General features: G+C 40.4%; 1 protein-coding gene across 4 annotated transcripts in view; it reads right to left on the reverse strand.

Moving 5' to 3' along the window:
• The window catches only part of ICE1 (interactor of little elongation complex ELL subunit 1), a 107,427-nt gene that overhangs the window by 69,640 nt on the left and 12,454 nt on the right, over positions 1-25,333 (reverse strand). For 3 of the 4 annotated variants that reach the window (XR_011855809.1, XM_072152912.1, XM_072152911.1), the window contains exons 7-12: positions 21,406-21,482; positions 17,626-17,663; positions 5,967-6,049; positions 4,085-4,124; positions 3,937-3,996; positions 2,973-3,056 (exon numbers count right to left, since the gene is read on the reverse strand). Coding sequence is in view for 3 of the 4 variants with exons in the window: in XM_072152912.1 (XP_072009013.1) it covers positions 2,973-3,056; positions 3,937-3,996; positions 4,085-4,124; positions 5,967-6,049; positions 17,626-17,663; positions 21,406-21,482 (382 nt within the window). In the remaining variant the exon portion in view is untranslated. The remainder of the gene's footprint in view (positions 1-2,972; positions 3,057-3,936; positions 3,997-4,084; positions 4,125-5,966; positions 6,050-17,625; positions 17,664-21,405; positions 21,483-25,333) is intronic. The other variant, XM_072152913.1, reaches the window with a different exon arrangement.

A 25,333-nucleotide genomic window follows, 5' to 3' on the forward strand; every position in this document is an offset into this window, starting at 1 on the left:
TAACTAACATTTACCCAATGTCTGCTTTACGTTGGCATGGTTTTTTTTATTCATTTGTAGATGGCTATGAGGCTTTAGGTATGATTTTTCACATTTTCATAAAAAATGCAAAACCATGCTTTTGAGGGGCCTGCTCAGATTTCAAGTCACTTTGAGAGGCCTTCATAGTAAGACCCCATTAGAAACTACACCCCTCAGTGCATGTAAAACAACTTTTATGAAGTTTGTTAACCCCTTAATTAACAATTGTTAAATGTTTTACAGCGGTTAAAAACAAAATCGTGTGCAATTTAAAATTTTTTGGGGCTAAGTGAATGTGTTTTTAAAAAAAAAAATGTACAAATTCTCAGTCGATAAAGCAACAAAATGATCCACAAAGTTGGAGACCTAATTTCTCCCAAGTATTAAAATCCCACATATTTGGTGGTAAACTGCTGCATGGGCACACGCCATGGCATTGAAGAGAAGGTATGCCAGAGTTTCTGGCGCCGACTCCGTTCAGCAGCCGGTGCCAGAAGCGGGAAGTAGTAGTACATCATGTTGCGGGAAGTCACAGCCACCAGTGACTAACTTCTGTCAATGTCAGGAAGGGGTTAAAGAAGAGGGGTACCCACACTCTATGAGGGAGTCCATCCCATATCCTCATTGCCAACCAAAAAAAAAAAGTGTGCAATTGTTTAGAAGGTTGTGGATTAACCCCTTAACGCTGAAGCCACTTTTCACCTTCCTGACACGTCCCATTTTTCAAATCTGCCCTGTGTCACTATAAGTGGTTATAACTTCGGAACACTTTAACATATCCAAGTGATTTTGAAACTGTTTTCTGGTGACACTTTGTACTTCATGTTAGTTGAAAAATTTTGGTGGTATGTTTTGCATTTATTTATGAGAAAATCAGATATTTGGTGAAAATTTGGAAAAATTTTTGATTTTTGAACTTCAAAATGTTCTACTTTTTCCATACATAGTCATAACCGCAAAAATACTTAATAATTAACATTCACCGAATGTCTTCTTTATGTGGACATGGTTTTTTATGCATACTCTTATTTTTGTAGGATGTTACGGGGCTTTGAACGTTAGGTGCGATTTTTCACATTTTCATAAAAAACGCAAAATCCTGCTATTGAGGGACCTGCTCTGGTTTCAAATCACTTTGAGAGACCTAAATAAAAGTAAAACCCCATAAATTACCCCATTATAGAAACTATACCCCTCAACGTACGTAAAACAACTTTTATGAAGTTTGTTAACCCTTTAATTGTTTTACAGGGGTTAAAACAAAATCGGATGCAATTTTGAAAGGGAAATTTTTTGTGCTAAATGAATGTGTTTTTCAAAAAAATGTACAAATTTTCAGTGGATAAAATATCAAAACGCTCCACAAAATTTGATATTCTATCCCTCCCGTGTATAATAATCCCCCATATGTGGTGGTAACCTGCTGTATGGGCACACGCCAGGGCATCAAAGAGAGGCTGCGCCATTCAGAGCAGATTATGCATTGTCACATTTTATTGGCTATACAATCTTTATTTTTTGGGCAATTTGGACATATAAGGGCTTATTTTTTGCGACATGAGATGCACTTTACAAATACTTCATTTTAGTGGGTCATTAGCTTATTGATGAGGTTTTATTAACTCTTGAATGTATGGAGTAAAAGAAAATTGTCAATTTTGGTTTCCTTTCTTTTTGTATATTTTGGGGATCGTACACCATACACTAAAAATACTATATTATCTTTATTCTATAGGTCACTACGATTACAGCGATACCTCATTTATATAGTTTTTCATTTATTTTTACAATTTTACTGGATAAAAACTAATATAGAGGAAATCTCATTTGTTTTTGCATCGCCATCTTTTCGGAGACGTAACTTTAATATTTTTGGTTGACAGAGCTAGTTTAGGGCTTATTTTTTGTGTTGAGTTGTTCTTTTCAGTGGTACCATTTTGGCGCACATAACTTTTTTTGATCACTTTTTAGAACATTTTTGTGCAGAGAATTTATGAAAAATGTACATTTTTAGGCGTGTTTTTCAGGTTTGTTTTTACAGCGTTCACCGAGCGGGTCCAATAATGTTTCTGAGTTATTGTACGGATTGTTACGGACGCGACGATACCAAATATGTGGGTTTTTTTGGCGATTTTGTGTTTTTCTCCCTTTATTACATGTGTATAGGGTATATTTTTGTTTAGGGGACTTTAACTTTATTTAATTAATTATTTTTATTCAAAAATGTTTTTATTTAATGTTTTTAACTTTTTTTATTTACTTTTATAGGTAAGCTTGAAGAAGCGATCCACGGATCAAGCTATTCTTCACATTACACAGTGTAATACAGATGTATTACACTGTGTAATGTAACACACTGAGCATGCTGCTCATGCTCAGTGTGTTACAGCCGGGTCCTGTCAGAAGGCACGGACCCGGCTACAGGAAGGAGATCGCGCAGCCCCGGGCACCGGCAGTCCCGGGGCTGCGATCGGAACAGCGGACCCCCCCGGTAAGCGCCGCTGGGGGGTCCGATTCACTTTAAATTCCCCCTAATACGCCCGATCGCGGGTGTTAGAGGCAGGTGTCAGCTATGATATATAGCTGACACCCGCAGCTTCTGGCCCCGGCTCCGTTCAGGAGCCGGGGCCAGAAGCATGACGTAATAGTACTGCATTTTGCGGGAACGCACCTCCCGCGATGCAGTACTATTACGTCAAATGTCGGGAAGGGGTTAAAATGGGAAAATTTGAGATACTGCAGACTGTAATGTCCTGCTCAAATTAAGGCTAGCAATACTAAAATGCTTCTGCTATAAATAAGATCACATGTATTTCAAGGAATTTTCATAAATTAAAACTCACTAAATTATACATACTGTATTTGAGAAATAAGGACATCAAAAATGCAAGTTTGTTGTAGAAAGGTTTTTTTTTGAGAATTAGAAAACCTTGTGGGTTTTCATTTCTTACCAAAATACAGTAGATTATAATCACCGTTTTCCGTTGAAGACTCTATACATCCCCAAATTTGTTCCAGTAAATTCTTAATTTTCTCTATAAATAAAGAGATTTAATAAAGGATTTAAGTCAAATTGGAAACTGATAACAGAGAAACAAATTTACACACCACGGTATTTGATACTGGATTTATTTTAACAAAGCTCTCAGACCGACCTTAAAATTGGAAAAGTGAAACATTACATGGAAAACAGAATGTCACTCTTGACCGTTTAACTGACCCTGGAGACGAGATGATACATGATCTACAATACTACTGCAGCATGTTGTATCAAACTCCCTAGGGTCCCAACAAGCATAAATACAACAGTTTAGGTATCCCTGTGTGCAGCCATTTTAACCACTTAAGGACCTGGCCTTTTTAGTTTTTTTGGGTTTCCATTATTCACTACACGTCTTTAAAAATCCATAATCATATAAATTCCAAATGCAGTGGCATTGTAGAAAAAACACCCAAAACACACTGTATTTGCGCTATTTTATGTGGGCTCTATTTCTTTACACCTTTTACTGTGTGTTCCAAATTTATATAGGTTATATGTCTTAATAGAATAGAAACTTTTTGGGCAAAAAAAATCTCTTCTTCATTTTGACCTATTCTGACTTTCATAACTTTGCTGTATAGACCTGTGTAAGGTGTCATTATTTTTAGGACGAGCTGACAGACATTAGTCTCTGCCCACTTCACCTCTAGTACAAAAAGATTTTTGTCAAACTTTCAGAACAGAAAATGCCGACTTTGAAAAAAAAAAAGAACAAGTAGTATTAAGCAAGTATCATTATGTTAGTTTTTAAATGGGAAATCACATAATAAATTTGGTAAAATCATAACTATAGAACTTTTAACAACAAACCATAAATGCAGTGTGTGATGCTTGACATTTCATGTAAACATCTGGCAAACGCAAATACTTACGTTTGTCTAGCTTCACAACAGGTTCTCTTGAAACTTGGGTCTGCGCATTTTTCTTAGTCACTAAATAAGAGTAAGGAATGAATTATTAAAAATAAATAAGTAGAAGATTTTTTAAAAAGAGGGGACAGCTAGTCCCAAAGTACACTACCTTTCTTGCTTTTTTCACTATAGAGATCATCCATTTTTTTCTGTAAAGACAACATTGAAACGTGTTTAGTAAAAATCTCACATAAGTCGTTATTTAGGGGATAGGCAATCATTATTAGTCTTCAACTACCCTAAACCAACATAGTATTAATGGATTACACATAAGATAGGCCATGAATACTATACCCTTCTCAACCCTTTAACCTCTTGGCGCTCTAGAGTGCTAGGCTTCAACACTTCGCTTCCGATATATCGGACGCAGAGCTGATGCCGGCTCAACTTGAGATCAGAGCGGAGCCTGCATCATAAAACACTGGGTGTCAGCTGGAACGTAAAGCTGACACCCCAGTGTAAGACCTTTGGTCAGCGTTTCCATGGCAGCGCTGAGGCCCGTTGAGAAGCCCAGTGCTGTCTGCAGGCAGTGCCTGTAAGAACCAATGATGGTGGTGGACCAAACTAAAAAAAGCAAAAAAAAATGTAAATATAATTGGATAAAAATAGCTATAATCCCCATTAAAGTAAAAATCATTACACAATCCCCACACATATAGTGTCACCGCTTACGTAACAAGTAGGATAAAAAAAAAAATTCAACCTGCACTACAAACGCTGTTAAAAACCCAGCCAAAATTTATGATTTTTACCCATTTCAATCGACAAAAAAATGCAATACAAAGCATCTCATCCCACAAAAAAAAAAAAAAAAAAAATATAATTCAGAATGACACGGGTGCAAAGTACTAGACAGCCCGCAAAAACAATGCATCAAGCAGCATAGTAGACAAAACCAAAAAAGGGTTATGCCACTTGGAAGACGGCAATGCAAAACAGTTAATGTTTTCAACAAAAGGGGATACCAACACCAAAATGGTACCACTGGAAAATACATCTCATCCCGCAAAAAAAAAAAAAAAAAATTGCCCACACATGGCCCCACCGAAATTACTAAAACTAAAATTTTATAGGCTACAAAAGGGCAGCAACATCTAGCTGCAGGGTGCTCCTACCCTTCTGCGGCTCGCTGTGTGCAATCACAAGAAGTAACAGCCACATGTGGGGTGTCACCATACTGAGGAGAAATTGTATAGCAAATTTTAAAGATGGGTGATTGCCTTGCAGCGTTGGAGTCTTGGGTTCTAGTCCCACACAGGGCAACATCTGCAGAGTTTATATGCTCTCCGTGTTTGTGTGGGTTTCCTCCGGGTACTCCGGTTTCCTCCCACACTCCAAAACATACTGGTAGGTTGTTTAGATTGTGAGCCCCATGGGGACAGGGACCGATTTGTCATGCTTTGTGCAGAGCTGCTAACCTGTGTATGCTATATAAGAATTATTATTATCTCTTTTGAAAATTTGTAAATTTTAGGGCTAAATGAACGTATAACCGACAAATTTATACAATTCTAAATTTCCTGTCCATTTTGATTTCATTACTATAAAGATCTCAAGGGGTTAACAATCTTCCTAAAAGCGGTTTCTGAGGGCTGCAGATTTGAAAATGGGTTGATATATAGGGGGTTTCTAATATTATACATTTCGGATTTCATTAAAAACAATAATGATCCCCATAAAAAAGGTCAATTCTGCAATCTCCCTACGGAAAACCGATAAACAATTTGTAAGCTGCATGACATCAAAATAAGGCGTTCCCGCCGTGGCGTACGGTAGAGGAGGAGGGGGTGAACACTGCTCGCCAAGCCCCTCGCCTCGGTGAGCGCTGGCAAACTTGCGGCCGATGGTCGTGTGCATGAGCCCTAAATTTTAAAAAAATTTTACATATGGGAAATGTTAATCAGCAACTGGTGGTAGATGCACTGTAAGCTATAGACGGCTAACATTCTGAAGGGGTTAAAGTCTGTAAAAAAGGCAGGTTGCATACTAACCTGGATTTTCTTTAGTTCCTTTCCCATAATTTTCTTTTCAATTTTCAGCTGTTTATAATCCTTATCATGCTTCTGAGCAGCATCTAAAAAGAGAACATGCACATTACTATTCATAAAAGGCATTGCAGCAGATCACTTTATGGACAGGTTGCAGAAGCTCATTACAGTTGCATTGCAAATATTCTGTTCTACTCTGTCTAAGCATTTGCATTACAATATAATTTTGTGTTATACCTTACCTGTCTTCCTGCCAGAATCCTCGGTTTGGTTCCAGGGGTTTGGCTTTGGTTTGCATGCATTTCATAATACAACAAGTGACTTGTGTGTGATGTCCACTCCTTAGCTCTCAGCCCCCACCTTTGTGCTCACTCACAGGAATAGAGTTCACAGCTGGTGAGCTGACATCAGTGAGGGAGAGAAGAGCTGTACAGGAGCACAAATGTGGGGACTGAGAGCTGAGGAGTACACACACGTCACATGTTTTTTAAAGTGATAAATTGATATATTGCAACACTGAACCTCACCACCCAGGCTACAGTAATATACAATGTAAAAAATAGTGGAAGTGCCATCAGTGGCGTACAGATGTCTAGCCTATTCTAAGAACACCAGAAAGGTTTAGAAAGACTGTAGTCTAAAAAGTAGAAATTTTATCTTAGGAGATTGTTACCTTGGCCCACAATACATCTATCAGATACAATGATGTACCTAAATGCTGGGACGATTTATACAATGTTGCAAATCAAAACCAATGTTCCTTCACGGATTGATAGTTGGTCACTGCAAAAATTGTAGCTTATTTATCTGTGGATGTAGTGGAATAGCAAAATCGTCATACACGTTAACAGATGTTACGTTTTGTGGCAAATGTTTAAGTCTAGGTCTTGTAACTCGGGGTTTGTAGCTGACACACGGTTTGAAGCAAGCCAAGTATGGGAGCACAAGTTATGAATCACACGATTCTAATCATGGGGTTGTTTGCTCGTACTCTGCCTCCTCTGCATGCGTGCTTACTCAGCGGGCTTGCAATCCAAGTGTCACAGGTCTATACAGCGGACCACACTGGCTTGCGTTAGGATTCCGTTCAGTAGACCATATTAGCTTATGTGGTTAAACTTAAATCTCAATCCTCAGACTCAAGTTAAAAGTTTTAGACACAGTTTGCTGCTGAATGTTCGTTGTTCGTCCTCTCAATCACCTCTACGATAGAAACACGTCTAGATGGCATTATAGTTCGGAGTTAATTCTCAGCTCCTTCCTCAGTAGCTAGTGAGGAAGCTACTGAGGAAGGAGCTACTAGCTCCAGCATTTAGGAACATTATTGTTACCTTGGCTCAAAATACATCAGATACAATTACTACTATTTAAAACTATACAGTTTTTTTGGTATGGTTGGTACTTGGGCCAATTTAGTACCTACCTACCGTGTTGCCCACTCTGTAATCTTATAAAGCATTTTTATATTTATGACTAATGCTTTGTATTTACAATCTACAGATACTGTTCGGTTTTACCACTGTCACTGTGAAGGAGAACAAAATTATGGCATAAAGTAGATTGGCGATGTCAATTTTTTTTGTGTCATAGGTCCAATATGGAGACTTGAAGATGTGATATTTCATTACTACTAATGTATTATTTGTTATACAATGTCAGTGTATCGGGCAGGCAGCCTCATCAGGGTCTAACAGGCCTTTGCAGGGGATCTTTATTGGGCCTTCAGCTGTCTTTTACGTTAAATGATAGATATCAGGGGAACTGGCACAGACAAGTTTAATTTCATTTAAAGCGATTGCCTGGGTAAATCAGGACACTGCTCTATCAATTTTCTTCTCGTCTCTCTGACCACACTTTCAGAGTTTCCTTTTCCGGACCGCTCTTTTTGGTGTTGGGGGTTCCTCAAGGCTCAATTCTTGGTCCTGCTCTTTTTTTCAGCAATAATGCCCCCATTGGAAAAACCATTAGCAGATTTGGTTTTAGTAGCATCTTTATTCTGAGGATACCTAACTATATACATCTGTATGTAATTTCACCCGTACAGGACACTGGTCATTGTCGGTCTCTAACAGGTCATTTCTCTTCCGGTCATTCGAGATAATTTAAGTACATTACATGAACGTATCCATCATGTGCAAGTCATGCCCTTTTCCATTTTAGTGTTTTTTTTTTTGTTTTTGCACCATTACACCCAAAAGCCAGATGTTTTGTTTACAGAGCAATGAGAGTGTATTTACTAATGCCACCATTTTAATAACATTTGTAAAGTATAAAAACATTTTCTTAACTCTGCACCAATTTTTCCACATTTGGAATTTTTTTTCAGCTTCGCAGTACACGGCATGTTAAAATAAATAACATTACGGGAAAGTAAAATTTGTTACGCACAAAATAAGCCCTCACACAGGTCTGTACACGGAAAAATGAAAAAGTTATGGATTTTTGAAGCTAGAGAGCGAGAAATGAGCCGAAAAACCCTCCGTCCTTAAGGGGTTAAAGATTGTCAAATAAAAGTTGTTTTATCAATAACCAAGTATCCTGGAGGTGGACACTACTTCATCTTATAATTTGCTTCTGTACCAAAAATGCCCCGTGCTCGCTACGGTGGTTGGGCGAGCGGATCTTAAATTATGGTTTTTAAAAGAGGAGAGGAGGGTGAATGCTGTTGGGAGGGGCGCTAGAAGATGTGCACGTTCCCGATTATTAGCCTGCAAGGTGCAGGAGAATATCAGTCCCAGCAAGACCTTGAGTGATGTTATACAGCATGTGACTAAACACATGCTTCAAGTTAACCAATCTATCCAGAATTTTCAATCACCACGGGGAAGGGGGACAAAGTCCGTATTTCCCACTAGGATGACACAGTCGCTCCCTTGCCACTTCAGGTGGCTGAACTGGAAAAAGCTGCTCATTTGTGGTCCCCAAAGGGCGGATGTCCTTGAAAACAGATTGAGACCAAATAATATGCATATTATGGGGTTGCCAGAAATATTGGAGGGCCAAAACCCTTGTGCCTTCATGGAGCGCTGGATTAAAGCCATGCTTCCGGTTGTTTCTTTTACTTCTGCATTAGCTATTAAGTGCACCCATCGGGAACCTGCATGCCCTTCACCAGAGAACTCTTCAAAACTTTTGTTGGCCAGGCAGCTCAGCAGCAAATATACAGATGCACTTCTACAAGCTGCTAGATGCCTAGCAAATATGAATGGGAAACAATTGCTAAATCTCCCGATTTCTCAGCAACCCTACAGAAGAGGAGAGAAGGATTTCTAGGCTATAAAAAGGTGCCTACGTGATGCTGCAATCTCTTACTCTATGGCCTTTCCATCTAGACTCCGGTTGGTCTATATTGCCCCCAGCATGATGCCAAAGACTGGCTCGCCCTGCTGCCTAGGCGTTGAGGAATGCTCTCCCCACCCCTGCAAAAGGAATCTGGCAACAACCTGAAATACCTCAGTATTAATTCTAATGCAAATTGTTTCTTTGATAGAATTGTAGGCCTAATTCTTTTTCCTTTCAGGCAGAGGTTGCACAAACATTTTCCCAGAATTTTTAGCTGAGGGGGAGTCTGAAATTTTCAGTAGTACAAATATTTAACTCATAAATGTTAATAGACGCTATTTGTACAAGATGCAAGATACCGTATATACTTGAGTATAAGCCGACCCGAGTATAAGCCGAGGCCCCTAATTTTACCACAAAATACCGGGAAAACCTATTGACTCGAGTATAAGCCGAGGGTGGGAAATGCATTGGTCACAGCCTGCCAGCCCCTGCCCCAGTTTATATAGCCTGCCAGACCCTGCCCCAGTGTATATAGCCTGCCGCCGCTGCCGGACAGATCGCACAGAAGATATACAGGGGTCACCGGAAAGGGAAGTTTAGATATATTTATTTTTTTGACTCGAGTATAAGCCGAGTTTGGGTTTTTCAGCACATTTTTTGTGCTGAAAAACTAGGCTTATACTCGAGTATATAAGGTAATCATCTCAGTCAGTATCTTATGTGTTGAAATAGCAAATCATGGCAGTAAAATTACATCATGCAGTAAACAAGATATAAACAATCTTTTTCCTAGTCTCCTCGGACACTTAAGCCTAAAGTTCAACCTCCGGCCCAACCCCCCCCCCCCCCCCCCCATCAAGACTGTGGCTGATCCCGCCGACCCCCTGCACAGATGGATGTCGTGTTAAAAATAATTTTATTGAAAAACTTTATTTAAAAAATCTGTTTTTTTTTTTAATTTAATTTGTGTGTAATTTTTATGTGTTTTTAGGGACTGTTCTTTTATACGGATCACATGTAACCGTGATCTCATGGTAACATCCCATAGGATCACCGTTATCTGTATACAGACATGCAGAGGGGATACACATTGCATCTTCTCTGAATGCAGCTAGCCCCTCTTAGAGAATCCCAGTGATGTCACGGCATCCCTCTGCAGGCACAGAGGTCTGTATGAGCAGTCCAGCGTGCAATGCGATCCTGCTTCTGATATTTCCTTCCTTTGCAGCGCAACCAGTCCCATCAGTCTGTGCAATAAAGTTGATAAATGGAGCACAGCACAGCTCCTCCCTCCTGCACAGTGTGGTGAGCTGACATTATTGGAGAGAGGAGTTGTTCTGGAGCACAAAGGTGGGGGCTGAGGAGTGTACAGCACACACACTTGACTTTTTTTTTTTTTTTTTTTAAATGCATCCAAACCAAAGCCAACCCATGGGGCTTAGAGGATTCTGTCCAGGTACAAAATAATGTACAACACAAAATTATATTATAATGCAAATAGAAAGCAGTAAACTATACTTGCAATGCTGCTGTAATGGGCTTCTGAAACCCATCTTTAGTGTAAATGAGGTCCCAGGTTAAATTTAAAAGTGAAGCTTTTAGCACAGATATTGACCAACAATGTCAATCCCTTGAGCAAGAATTTAATACAAATCCTTCAGTGGTCAGTGACTCAGTGGTTGCAAACGGGCAAATTAATATTCACACGTCATGTACGAAAAGGCTAAAAGAGGGCAATTTTTTCAACAGCAACATTAATCTGAGCAGGAAAATCAGTCTAGTAGTCTGTTAGGTCAGTTAGTACAACAGAATCCTGCCACCCCTGCGGTTCTACAAATAGCTTTGGAAACTGGTGAAAATCTGATGGATAGTGCAGCAATCAGGAACAGATTTTTTCAATTCTATGGATCCCTTTACGACTCGCATCTTCACTACACTCAGAACTTTTAGAATATTTAGATTTAGAATTTCCCCACTCTAGAATAGTCCTAAACAAAGCCTAGATGCTCCTTTCACTTTAGAGGAAGTAACTAAAGCTATGAAGGATATGGGAATGGGGAAACCTCCAGGATCTGATGGGATCCCTGTTGAGGTTTCACCCTCTATTAGAGTGTTATAATGGAGCAAAAGGGATCAGCAACTACCATGTTCCTTTTATGCAGCCAATCAAGTGCTCATCCTTAAAGGGGTCTTCATACAAAGCAAGTTAGACCCTAACCACAGGATCGTTGGGGGGGCTCCTTGATGGGACCTCCATGGAACACAACAGCGGGGGTCAAATGTACCCCTCATTAGCTCCCCGAGATGAACAGAGCCTCTGTTACCGCATGGGCAGGCTGCCCAGTTCATCTCTATGGAGCCGACGGAGCTTTCCACTCCACAGAGATGAACGAGGCAGCCACTGCATGAGTGCCCAACTGGTCCAGGCATCTTGGAGAGTGAGGGGGGTACCTTGGACCAGTTCTCTAGATAAAAGGGGGCCACATCACTTAGACCCTTACCAATCAGCAAGTTAGACCCTATCCTGGAGATAGGGCCTCACCTGCTTTGTGTGAAAAGCCTTGAAGCTGGATAAGGATCGTACGGATTGTGGGTCGTAACGCCCCGTCTCACTATTTAATGTAGATTACAAGCTTCTTACCAAAAGGATGGCGAAATGTCAAAAGTTAGTTATCCTAGATCTCTTCTACCAAGATCAAAGCAGTTGTATACCGGGCAAATCAATTTCTGAGAATGTTAGGATGTGCTGGTGGTTACACAGCTAGGTAGGAAGTTGGTGGGCTGACTGGTCTTTGGAGTCATTGGATGCCACGAAAGCCTTGGACTCAGTAGAGTGGCCATTGCTCCAGCAGGTACTCAAGAATTTCAGCTTCATGCCAGTTTTCACTACATGGTTGGATATAAAAATCACCACAAGCTTCACTATTTGTGTATAGCAAAGTCATTCACTGAGGTATGCGACATGGATGTCCCCTGTCACCCCTCTTATCTGCCCCCGCGATAGAGCCACTGTTCATACAACCGAGACATGACCCAGACTACATAGAAATAACGGTTGACCCCAAGAAAATCGTACAGCCCTATATGCAAATGATTTGATGTTGTTTATGTCATGTCTGACCCTTTACGTACTTTACAAGTGGCTATGCCCCAAATAGACAATTTGATTCATTCTCTGGACTGTGAATTAATTAAGTCTTTCTTAACCCTGCTCTCCGCTAGCCCCGTAGGGGCAGATACTAGTTCGCTACTAGACCTGAAGGTGGAAGACATTTAAACATCTTATCATTTATCTCCAAAGACCTCTCAATCACGTTGGCCTTATATAAACAACACCCACTGGACCATTTCAAGCTGACTTATAGCAAATTATAGTGCTCCTTACCGCTTTCAGTTGCAAGGCGTATACATCTTATAAAGATGAAAGTGCTGCCCAAATGTTTGTACTTTTCTTGTTTGGGGAAACTCTACAGCCAAATTTTAAAAAAAACTTACGACCATTCAAAGCCTTTGGCATCATTTAGGAGTCAAACACATCTGGCCAGTTTCTAGACCCTTCCCTCCTTAGCTCTACTTATCCCCTTATCGGAGTTGTTAGGTCAGAAGGACCATGCAGTCTTATAACCACACTGTACTCTCATTTGATAACTGCTGAAGTAGCCAATTCCCCGTCCACAGCTTTGGAAAAATGGAAAACTAATCTAGTTTGACTAGTTTTGTTATAGTGAGGCCCTGGAGTCGTTGTTATATGAATCTTCATCCGCTAACAAATTAACTCAAATTTTCTTCCTTTACCAATGTTACTTAACCCCGGTAAGATTACATAATGGCCAGAAAGCAGAGTATGGGACAATAATCCATTTGTTTCGGAAGGAAGTGACCCTTTTGCGGGCTATAGGCGATATGTATTCCCGACCCTATAAACTCTGAAATAGGTTTGTTAGCTATGTCCCAGCACACTCCATTTCTTTGAATGTGGTGAAGTCTTGTGAACTCGGTACTGCCTTTCGATGATCCGATACTCAGGCAGAAGGGATGTCAAGATAAATGCAACAAAGTCTGGAGAACCTGATGTAATTCTGCGGTTACTCTACACTCGTTTCTCAGCTACAGAAGCTGTGGGATAAGCGTGTAGCCTAGTAAATTGGAAGGCTGTGGAGAGGTAGGGGGCCTGCAGAGGGGAAGGAGTACTTGGGGTCTTGGATCTTTCCGTGTTAGTGTGTTCGTATATTTACGGGTGAAGGTACTGTTCATATATTCATGGGTTGGGTGGCATGAAGTTTCTAGGTTTGTTTTGTCAATTTTATCAGTTTTTTAAATTTTTTTGGAATTTGTAATGTTGTACACAAATGACAAAATGACACTTAATTAGGGTTGCTTGATGTATTTAAACCTTTGTACTTGTTTGATACGTTCAAAACGTTTCAATTCTGGGTTTTGTGTCATTTTCAGTACTGAATGACTTGTGAAGTTACACAGACTAGTTGCTGTCAGCAAGGAAATCCTCACAGGAGACATCGGGCAGGGACCATGTGTCATCAGGAAGATATCATGAACTATCCTTATATGGCGTTTCTACATCTCCCAGGGCTTCCTCTAACACAAGGTTGCTAAATTATTTCAAGTTATTCAATTAAATATTTTTTGCCCAGATGGAATTTAACAACTTCACAACCTCCACTCTCTACTTGCCATAGAGATACAGAGCCTCTATCCAATAAACTATGGGCTTAATGTTTGTCAATGGGAGGTTTTTTTTCGCACTACAGTTTTCATAGAGATACTGTGACACATGCGCCATGCACTGGTATATAGAAATGGATATTCTAAGACAGTGGTGGCGAACCTGTGGCACTCAGAGCCCTTTTTGTGGGCACCAGGCCATGTCCACAGAGGACTCCATTTATCTTCCAGCAGTCCCAGACAGCCCAGGACTTGCTATGCAGAGAGCTATTTTAAAGTGGCAGCGCTATCTGGGACTACTGGAGGGGTGGGAAGGGGCGGACAGTTCTGGATTATCACTGTAGCTCCTTCTCCAGCCCTGACAATCCTTCCTGTTTATGGGACCCTGGAGGGAAGCTACAATGATCATCCAAATTTCTTCTATTTTCTGCTTTATTGGTGTCCTCAGGGTGCTGATATGAATGAAAGCTGTGACAGAGAACGGAGTTTAAAACACAAATTCAATTTCTATGTTGGCACTTTGCAATAAATAAGTGGGTCATGGTTGTAGTTTGGGCACCCGGTCACTAAAAGGTTTGCCATCACTGTTCTAAGAGAGCTCTCTAAATAGCACTACATTATCAGTCTTGTTTTTTTTGTTAACATATTTATACAGCCATCTCCACACATCATCAACCTCTTAATGACCAGGCCATTTCACATATTTTTGCATTTCCATTTTTCACTCCCGGTTTTAAAAAATCCACAGAACCGTATAAGCGGCTTGTTTACAGTATAACAAATTGTACTTACTAGTGACAGCATTTCTTTTTCCAGGACGGTTAGTAGGAAGCTGGGAAAAAAGTTCCACATGTGGTATTGTGATGTTTTAAAGGGAACCTGTCAGCACAAATTGACCTAATAAACCACTACCAGTATGTTAAGCAGCTGAATACCTACATGTTTCCTTCATCACCCAGTGTGGGGACATCATCCAGAAAACAAACTTTGAGGTGACTATAAATTGGTTCTATAAAGTCAAGCAGATATTTTAACACTTTATTCAAGCTCTTTTCTTCAGAAAGCTCCCTTCACTGTAACTGATGGTCCTGCACCCAGACAATCTTACTATGACAGCCTCGACTCGCGGCTATGACTCATACAAAGACCCGAGGCCGTCTGATTTCAAGACCATTTATTACTATGTGCAATTTTCACATTGAAATGGATGGTGTAAAATGGTAGGATCAGATCTACGGTTAAAAATAACCCAAGGGTGTCTGGGAAAAAAAAAAAAACTACTAAAAATTCATATCACCCCCTTTCCCTAGAACCAATATAAAGACAAACAGTAAAAATCATAAACATGTTAGGTATCGCCATGTCCCAAAATGTTCGATCAAAAAATAAAACAGATTTTAACCGTAAGAGAAAATAGCATAAAACCATGACATCATAAAGCAGACATTCAGTTATTTTGGTGATATGAATATCTATCTGAAAAGCAAAAAAAAAAAAATCATTTAAAAAAAAAAACATTTTAAAAAAAATTATTTAAAAAAAAAACTATTTTTTTTTGTTTTTTTACAATAAAGTAATGCAAGGCAAATCACCAAAATTTTCTAACTAACTTGAATTACAATGTGCAACGAAGGTACAAAATGGCCAAGTCATTAATGGGTTAAAGGCACAGTAAAATTCACAAGTACCTCCAAGTCTACAAGTATAGGGTTTATGAGAGAAAGGACACCACAACTTACCCTCCTGCTGAGAGTCAGTGGAAAACTTGTGAGGCTTCCCTTAGCCCATAAAAATAACTTAGAAAAGGGAGAAATCAAGCTGCAGTGAAAACGGTCAAGTATAAGGACAAGACGGATGTCCTTATTTTGACCACAATCCAACAGCGCCACCCTGCCACCTCCTGGCCAACAATAAGTTTAAAGGTGGATTTGATCTCATCAATCAGGTGCAGTAACAGTATAGTGCCGCAAGGTCTTGCTGGATCATTTCCTTCATTTTCAAGGCCATCCTTTCAGGAAATCAGGAAGGTCAGGAACCCAGTTACAGTTACTATGGAACTGATGTATCCTGTTATTGTACCAGGGCAACATTTCCCCAGAAAGATTCCCAAGACTGCAGGAAAGGAAAGAACCCATCAATGTGACACCTGCCCTGGATAAAATATGGCATCTGCTTAAACCCTTAACGACCTGGCCCTGTTTTTTCATTTCCATTTCTCAGTCCCACCTTCAAAAACTTTTTTTTTTTTCTTTTTTTACACAAAGCGTTGTGAGCTTGTTTTCTGCGTAACAAATTGCACTTCATAGTGATAGTATTGAATATTCCATGCAGTGTACAGGGAAGCAGGAAAAAAATCCAAATGAAGTAAAAATGGTGAAAAAAAAAATGCATTTTCACAGTTTTCTTGTAGGCTTGGATTTTACAGCTTTCAATTTCACATGTCTACTTTATTCTTTGGGTCATTAAGACCTGTGAGCCCTCTTCATACACCCTTCGGAGAATGAAGGGGTTAATGTATCATGGTAACTGTACAGTGTTCCTGCAAACTATGCCCTCAAAAAGCCAAATCTCAGTCTTTTCCTTCCAAGCTGCACCGTAAGCACCCAATGCAGTTTATATGCTCATATGGGACATGGGCATACTCGGGAGAAATTGGGTATCAACCTATGCAGTATATTTTAGCCTTTAATCCTATGTGAAGGTTTATTTTTTGGCTAAAAGTATTTTCTGAAAAAAAAATTACAAATTGAAAGATGAGCGGAAGCCAAACTTGCAGTTCAGGTTGGTGTGTGTCCTGCTCCACGTGGACATCTTGGCGAATTGGCAACCGTGCAGCCATAGCTATAATTGGTCAAGGGGACACCTGACCAATGGTACTGTTAAGGTAAACCTAGCTGATAGATCAAATCCTGTCATTTCTAGTTTTCTTATTTTCCTAAAAAGTTCCGTAATAGAAACAATGAACTCAAGATGGCGCCTAGACTGACATCAGGCATTTCTGAAATTCTCTAGCTTTGAAACTTTTCTGTCTCTGCGTCATCTTGAGTTCATTGTTTCTCCAATCAAGAGACTACATGAGCCGGGAATTCTTCCACCCCTTCTACTTTTTTCCTAATTTCTATATAGACTTGTGGATTCAAATAAAGCTTGTTCAGTGTAGAATTGCCAGGGGCAATGATAGCATGAGTGAGATTTAAATCAGCAAATGTTGTCTGAATTATTACTTATGATGTGCAAGCATGCTTATTGATTAGAAACACGCAGCCAACGCACACTAAAAGAGGATGTCTTAAAGGAAACCTACCATTTCAAATGGTAGGTGTAAGCTGTAAACACCGAGCACCAGCTCAGGGTGAGCTAGTGCCGGTGCTTAGTTTCGTTAGTGTTAAAACCGCGGTATCGCGGTTTTAACACTTTTTAAACTTTATAGCAGAAACTGCTTCGGCGCTGCGTGCGCACGATCGTGCGCGCGCCTACATAGGAAATGCCGATACTGCGGTTTTAACACTAACGAAACTAAGCACCGGCACCAGCTCACCCTGAGCTGGTGCTCGGTGTTTACAACTTACACCTACCATTTGAAATGGTAGGTTTCCTTTAAATCCTACCCCAACAGTATTGGAGCTGGTAGTTTACTCTTTGTATGAAGTTAAAGAAGCCATATTTTAAGAAAATTTATTAAAGGAGATATTACCTTCCATTTTCTTTAACTTTGCTTCCAGTTTCTTCTTTCTATATGGAAGAGGGGGGAATAAAGTTTATTCATTGACAATTTAAAAAACTAATTTAAAAATGTTATTTCCCCCAATTGACTGAGAATGTACAAACAATTGGGTTAGGCAACCGATATTTTTCTACAGTTTACATTTTGTTGGCAAATAATTTTTTTGGTCTCTAATATTTTGGGGCAGTTAGAATTTTTTGATTGGTCAAGAATGTTGAGGGCTAGTCAGTGCTTTTGGTTCATAAAAAGTGCAGTCCCAGGGTGTGCGCTCTGGCCACCTAGAGGTAAACAGACTAATTGTAAATTGGGTCTGGAAACTATCCACACCGCTTGAAAAAAAAGTTACTAGAGAAAACTGCATTCTTTAATGATGTAAAGAATTTGTGAAAGGTCCTATTCATATCTTTCAATGTTAATACAAAGTATTGCACATACCATGAAAATAATAGGCCCAATTTTTATACCATCTAAAAAATAACTGATGTAGCAAAATATTAAGCATGTATCTTATTAACTATGTTCATATCAATTGCAGCAAAAGAACCAGAAAGAAATGTCATGTGTGAATATTTGTTATAGACATCGCCTGCACAACCCCTTCCCATAGGGCAGTGGTGGCGAACCTATGGCACAGGTGCCAGTGGTGGCACTCAGAGCCCTTTCTGTGGGCACTCAGGCCTTCATCCCAGGACTGAGCTATCCAAACAGGACTAGATCCATCAAATTTTCCTGCAGTCCTAGGCAACTTGCCTAGATTTTGCTCTATGTTATTTTACAGCGACACTTCATTAACAGTTTGGAACTGCTTGAAAAGTAAGAAGGTGTTGAAAGAAGTGCATTATCTTTGGAAGTCATCCTTCTGGACCCACCATTCTTCCTGTACAGAGAGAAGCTGGAGAGAAGCGACAATGATAGTCTGCATTTGCCCTCCTTCTTTCAACTGTATTGGTGGCCTGCCTTAGGCGGCCGATACAATTGAAAGAACAGGAAGCAGTAAGTTAATGCTTAAAATAACACGTTGGCACTTCACAGTAAATAGTATCATAGTATATATAAGGCTGGAAAAAGACGCAAGTCCATCAAGTCCAACCTTTAAGAATTAAATAAATGTTTTATCCCCATGACCCGTGATATTTTTTCTCTCCAGAAAGGTATCCAGGCCTCTCTTGAACATGTACATAGAGTCCGCCATAACAACCTCCTGTGGCAGAGAGTTCCACAGTCTCACTGCTCGTTCAGTAAAGAACCTTTGTCTATGTTGATTGTAAAATCGCCTCTCCTCTAGGCGTAGAGAATGCCCCCTTGCCTGGTCACAGGCCTAGGTATAAAAAGATCTTTGGAGTGATCCTTGTACTGTCCGTTCAAGTATTTGTACATTGTGATGAGGTCTCCCCTCAGTCGTCTTTTTTCTAAACTGAATAATCCCAAACTTTGTAATCGTCAGTGTATTCTAATGCCTCCATTCCCCTAATAATCCTGGTTGCTCTCCTCTGCACCCGTTCCAGCTCTATACCATATCCTTTTTATACACTGGTGCCCAAAACTGTACACAATATTCCATGTGTGGTCTGACCAGGGATTTGTATAAGGGCAAAACTAGGTCTTTATCATGAGAATCTATTCCTCTCTTGATACATCCCATAATTTTATTTGCTTTAGCAGCAGCCGCCTGGCTCTGGTCACTAAAATTAAGTTTACCATCCACCAATACCCCCAAGTCCTTTTCAGGTCCAGTTTTACTAAAGTAATTGACCGTTTAGAACATAATCATACTTTTTGTTTCCATGGCCCAAGTGCATAACTTTACATTTATCTACATTAAACCTCATCAACCATTTCTCTGCCCACTCCTCAAGCTTCCACAAATCCCTCTGTAATGCTAAACTATCGACCTCAGTATTTATTACTTTACACAGCTTAGTATCATCTGCAAATATTGAAACTTGACTGTGTAAACCCACTACAAGGTCATTAATAAAAATATTAAAAAGAAGTGGCCCCAATACTGACCCCTGTTGCACTCCACTAGTAACCTCAACCCAATCTGAGAATGTGCCATTAATGACGACCCTCTGTTTTCTATCACTAAGTCAATTACTTACCCAAATTGCAGATTTTCTCCTATTCCCAGCAGTCTCATTTTATATACCAACCTTTTATGTGGCACGGTGTCAAATGCCTTTGAGAAGTCCAGATATATAACATCCACAGCGTCCCCCAGATCCAGTCTTGAACTTACCTTCTCGTAGAAACCAATCAGATTAGTCTGACAGGACCGATCTCTCATAAACCCATGCTGACGCTGGGTTATAAGGTTGTGCACAGTGAGATACTCCAGGATAGCATCTCTAACAAACCCCTCAAATATTTTCCCCACAACAGAAGTTAGACTCACGGGTCTGTAGTTTCCAGGATCGCTTTTTGATCCTTTTTTGTATATTGGTACCACATTTGCTATGCGCCAGTCCTGTGGAACATAACCAGTCCTCAGTGAATCTTCAAATATTAAAAATAACGGTCTGTCTATCACGGTACATAATTCATGCAGAAACCTGGGGTGTATGCCATCTGGCCCCGGTGATTTATCTATCTTAGTGGTTGCGAGGCGGCGCCGTACCTCTTCCTGGGTTAAACTGTGGACATTCCAAAAAGAATTTACATTATTCCTCATTGTGTCTTCCACCAGTCTTCTAAAAAGACTATAACCATCTATAGTAACAGCCCAGTCAGTCATAGCTACTGTTCAGCCATGTCTCGCTGATACCCACTATATCATATTTCTGCTCCAACATCAAGAGTTCCAGTTCCTCCATTTTGTTTGTGAGGCTTCTGGCATTTGTGTACATACACTTTATATGGTTTTCCCTGTCCGTATTCCTTTTGTTCTTATTCCCCAATCTCATTCCAGCCCCCCTTCCTCCCCCATGGACTAGGACTCTTCCCAGCTCTCTATCTACACTGTCTATTTGCCCTGCACAAGTGTACTTGCCCTCCCCCCAGGTCTCTAGTTTAAACACTCCTCCAACCTTCTAGCCATTTTTTCCCCCAAAACAGCTGCACCCTCCCCATTGAGGTGCAGCCCATCCCTACTGTAGAGCCTGTAGCCGACAGAAAAGTTAGCCCAGTTCTCCATGAACCCAAAACCCTCCTTCCTACACCAACTTTTGAGCCACTTATTTACCTCCCTGATCTCCCGCTGCCTTTCTGGTGTGGCACGTGGTACAGGCAGTATTTCGAAGAAAACTACCTTCAAGGTCTTTGCCCTGAGCTTATGGCCCAAATCCCTGAAATCATTTTTAAGGACCTTCCACCTACCTGTTACTTTGTCTTTAGTGCCAATGTGGACCATGACCGATGGTTCCTCACCAGCCCCTCCCAGTAATCCGTCGACCCGATCCGCAACATGCCGAACCCGAACACCCGGCAAACAACACACTGTTCGGTATGCACGGTCTTTGTGACAGATTCCATTATTAGGGGAACACACAGGGCAATCTCCCACTACCAGCACCTGTTTGACCTTGCCTGTGCTCCCATTACCCTTCTTACTGGAGCAGATAGGAAGTGGATTTTGGTTGTAGTTTGGGCACTCTGTCTCTAAAAGGTTCGCCATCACTGCCAGAGAGGATTGCCCTGGATCCCAAATTTAAAAGACTCAATTTGCTATGAACAGGGAATATAATTTTTTTTTAAACAATGATATATTTTGTAATACCATACAATATCCACGAAACATTGAGAAATACATACATGATATCACTTATCTCACACTCTTCCTTTACTTTGCAGTACTCCATTTCCGTCTGTTGATAGATCTTGAGAGAGGACTGCAAAACAAAAGAAAAAAAAAAAAATTAAAACAACTACTAAAACCATTCCATTAAGCGGTTCAGGACACAACCCTAATTCCATTTTTCACCCATAAGCCACCGGCATTCAAATGTTCCTGGTGGCTTTGCCGGGTCATTTAAATGGTTAACATGGTTAACTGCATTATGATCACTTCCACTCCTCTTCATCTTGATCCCGGCGCTGTCCTCCGTTAGTCTTGACACGCCGGGATCACCTAGAAAACAAACTTAGAATTAGCAGCACGGCGCGGGGACAAGATGTCCAGCGCTCTAGGCTGCTAATTATTCACGAGCCTGCCGCCTGGCGGGATCAAGATGCAGAGGAGCGGAGGAGAGTATTTCTAGGTTTTTATTAGCGTTTTTGGACTGCTTGATTTCCTTTAAAATACCAGGATCAGATCTAGCACAATTATTTGAAATTATCAAACCCACCAACAATTAACTTTGCTTTTGGGAATCGGTCACAGAAAGCAGAGGCTAGTCTCGTTACAGAAGCAGCTCAAGAAGCTGTGTGCACATTAACCCCTTCCTGCTGAGGCCCTTTTTGTTTTTGCCTTTTCATTTTTCACTCTCAACCTTCAAATAGCTAACTTTTTTATTTTTCCATGTAAGGAGCTGTGTGATGGCTTGTTTTCTGCGTAACAAATTGCACTTCATAGTGATGGTATTGAATATTCCATGTCGTGTACTGGGAAGGAGGGAAAACAAAATTGGTGAATAAAACACATTTGTGCTGTTTTCTCATGGCCTTGAATTTTTTTTAATTTTGCCATCTTCTGATGCTAATAACAGTTCCATACTTTGGTGTACAAAGCTGTGGCTGGTGTTATTTTTTGCGACTCACTGGCGTTTTCAACGCTTTTATTGTCAAGACTAAACAGCCATTTTGAAAAATATAAAATAATTGAATAAAAATTGCAAATTTCAACATTTTCCGTTACAAGGTTAAACCCGGTGAAAAATTTATATTTTGATAGACCGGCATTTTCGGATGCAGCGATACCTAAAGCGTTTATGATTTTTACTGTTTATATTTATCTCAGTTCAAAGAAAAGGAGGGAAATTTTAAATTTTAGAGTTTTTAATATAATTTTTTTTTTTTACTTATTTTTATTTTTACTATTTTTCAGACCCCCAAGGTACTTTAACCCTATGTTGTCTGATTAATCTTACCATATACTGCCATACTACAGGGGGGATTTTTCTAATCACACATTGTAATGAATGGGTTAAAACAAGACAGCCTCTAGTCTTTGGAAGACCCGAGGCTGTCATGGCAACGGATTGCCACCCCCCATGAGGTCAAGGGGAGCGACGATCTTCACCAAGACCCATCTTTGCCTGTGGCGGTGGACAAGTTAACACAGGCTAGCACTGATCGGGGGCGTTACCGATCTTTTCTGCAATATGCAGCAAAGACTTGAGAGGGCTCAGACCGTGAGCCCTGTCCATGCACCCGCAGCGTGACATACTATTATGTCACACGTCAGTAAAAGGTTAAAGATGAGTGCACAAAAGCAGAGAGATTTATTAATCCATTTACGACAAAATTCTTAAGCTTGCATAAAAACCACACCACAATTTATCAAGGGTTTTAGACAGTTTTCAGGTACTATCACAACTAGTACATGAAAAGGGGAATGGTTTAAGAAAAGAGTTATGGCTTTGTGACTGTCTGTGACTACTGCTAATAGGAGTAGCAACGTTCGATTAGACAGTCTCAATCTGGAGATTTATATGATATAGTGATAAACCTGTTGCAGAATATGACTTTCTACTCTGCACCGTCTTACCTTACAAGACCTGATTAATATGTCCCATTAATCAGCTCTGAAAACAATAAGAAGGAAATTTTTTACTGGCCTGTGGTGTCAGAGTTGCAATAAAAAGGGACAGACTCCACAAATATATAATAAATTGCTACAGTTTGATCTAGGGTTGCACCGATACCAGAATTTTGAGTGTGATATGATACCCAGAAAAGTATTGCGATAATATTTTTTTTCTTTTCTTGAAAGTATCGTATTATCTAAATGTTTAGGATGCAGTCACATGAGGCATTTACATTGTGCTTAGAAACGCAATGCAAACGTCTTGGAGCGGGGCTTAGCCTGATCGCATTTGCATTCCCATTGAAACACATGTGGTCAGTAACAGTCAGACAATGATTTGCCAGGAGAAGGTTTATGACAGTGTAGCATATGTGTTGTAATGGTTATCCTGGTAATATTAAAATACTATATTAAATAGCACAATTTAAAGCTCATGTAGATGAGTGTTTTTGATGTCTGTATGCTATACTTTTTTGGCGGAGGTGAAACGGACCCACTGTGGATGTGCAGACAATGAGAAAGAAATTGCAGCATGCGTTATTTTGTCTCGCATGTGAACCGTGTACATCCATAGAAAATCAATGGATCCGCAAAAATTTGGACGCACATGCATGACATCCGTATGCAGTGTTATTTCTTCAAATGTTGCGGGGCAATAAGTAGATTAGAAAACCAACATCCTTTTTTTGGGTATGTGAAAAAACGGATGGCTTACGGATACAATATGGATTGATAACAGACATCACGTTCGCATTTTTGGCAGATTAGCAGCGAACACGACCCTCTGAATGAGCCCTTAATTTTTGCCTTCTACATTTTTATTCATTAAATTTAACTGTATTATGCGCTTAAAATATTATAATCTCAATATTAAAGGGGTTGTCCGAGTTCTGAAAAAAAGTCCTACTTACCTTCCGGTGCCCTCCGGACTCAGCTTCCGGCCCGCATTCACAATACTGTGAATAGGGACGCTGCTCCGGCGGCCATGTTTGTTTACATGGCGCCCGGAACCGGAGCAACAGCAGCGCTGGATACCGGAGGGCAGCGGTAGGTAACGAGGACTTTATTTTATTAAGCAGCGCCCTCCCGGCCAACTTTAGATTTTTTCAGAACTCTGACAACCCCTTTCATAAGAAGATCCCTCTCTATATAGCATGCATGGAGCCCGTGTCACAATAAAACAGTGAAGCTCTTGATGTAAAGTCCCTCCATAGATAACAACTAAGCCTATAGAGTAGTGGATAGATGCTCTGTCCTGTCTCTCTATGGCAGGTGGAGGGTGGAGGATGTGGGTTTAAATCCCGGGCAGGGCAAAATTTAATTGAATTAAATAGTGACCTTGTGTCTGGGAAGCCCTGTAGAGACTCCATATATGGAAAGATGGCGATATCTCCTTGATGACTTGGTCCCTGCTCGGACGCTAACCCGACATCTCTCAAAAGAATTCCCTGCTCTGGGGAAAACCTTTGAGATGTAGAGACCATATATGGACAGATGGTGATATGAACCTGATGGTGTAGCCCCTGCTCTGCCGCTAACCAGACACATATGCAAAGGATTCCCTGCCCGATGTCTGCTCAGCAGACAGATACAAGGAGCCTGTAGAGTCTGTGGAAGATATTCAGTACCGCAAGTAACAGAAACCCGGTATTGAACAGTTCTAGCTTTGAAAGTATCGTATAAGTACTGAGATTCCGATGCATTGTGCAACCCTAGTTTGATCAATGCAGTATGTGCTAAATATTATGTAATAAGAATCTGGGAAATTTTTGAAATTTCCTTTATCCCCTTCCACACATGTGACGTACTACTAGGACACAGCGTTGGGAAGTGGTCACAAGCAGAGCCCACTCCATACAAGGTTGGCGTTTGCTGCAGCAAACACCCACCGGTAAGACTCAGCGGTCGGTGGATGCTAACCCTTTAAATGCCTCAGGCAAAGCTGACGGAGGCTTTCAAATTTGGGGGCATGAGGTCCACTGACGCTTTTAACAT

This window comes from Engystomops pustulosus, chromosome 5 (genome assembly GCF_040894005.1).
Source record: "Engystomops pustulosus chromosome 5, aEngPut4.maternal, whole genome shotgun sequence".
Classification (NCBI taxonomy): Eukaryota; Metazoa; Chordata; class Amphibia; order Anura; family Leptodactylidae; genus Engystomops; species Engystomops pustulosus.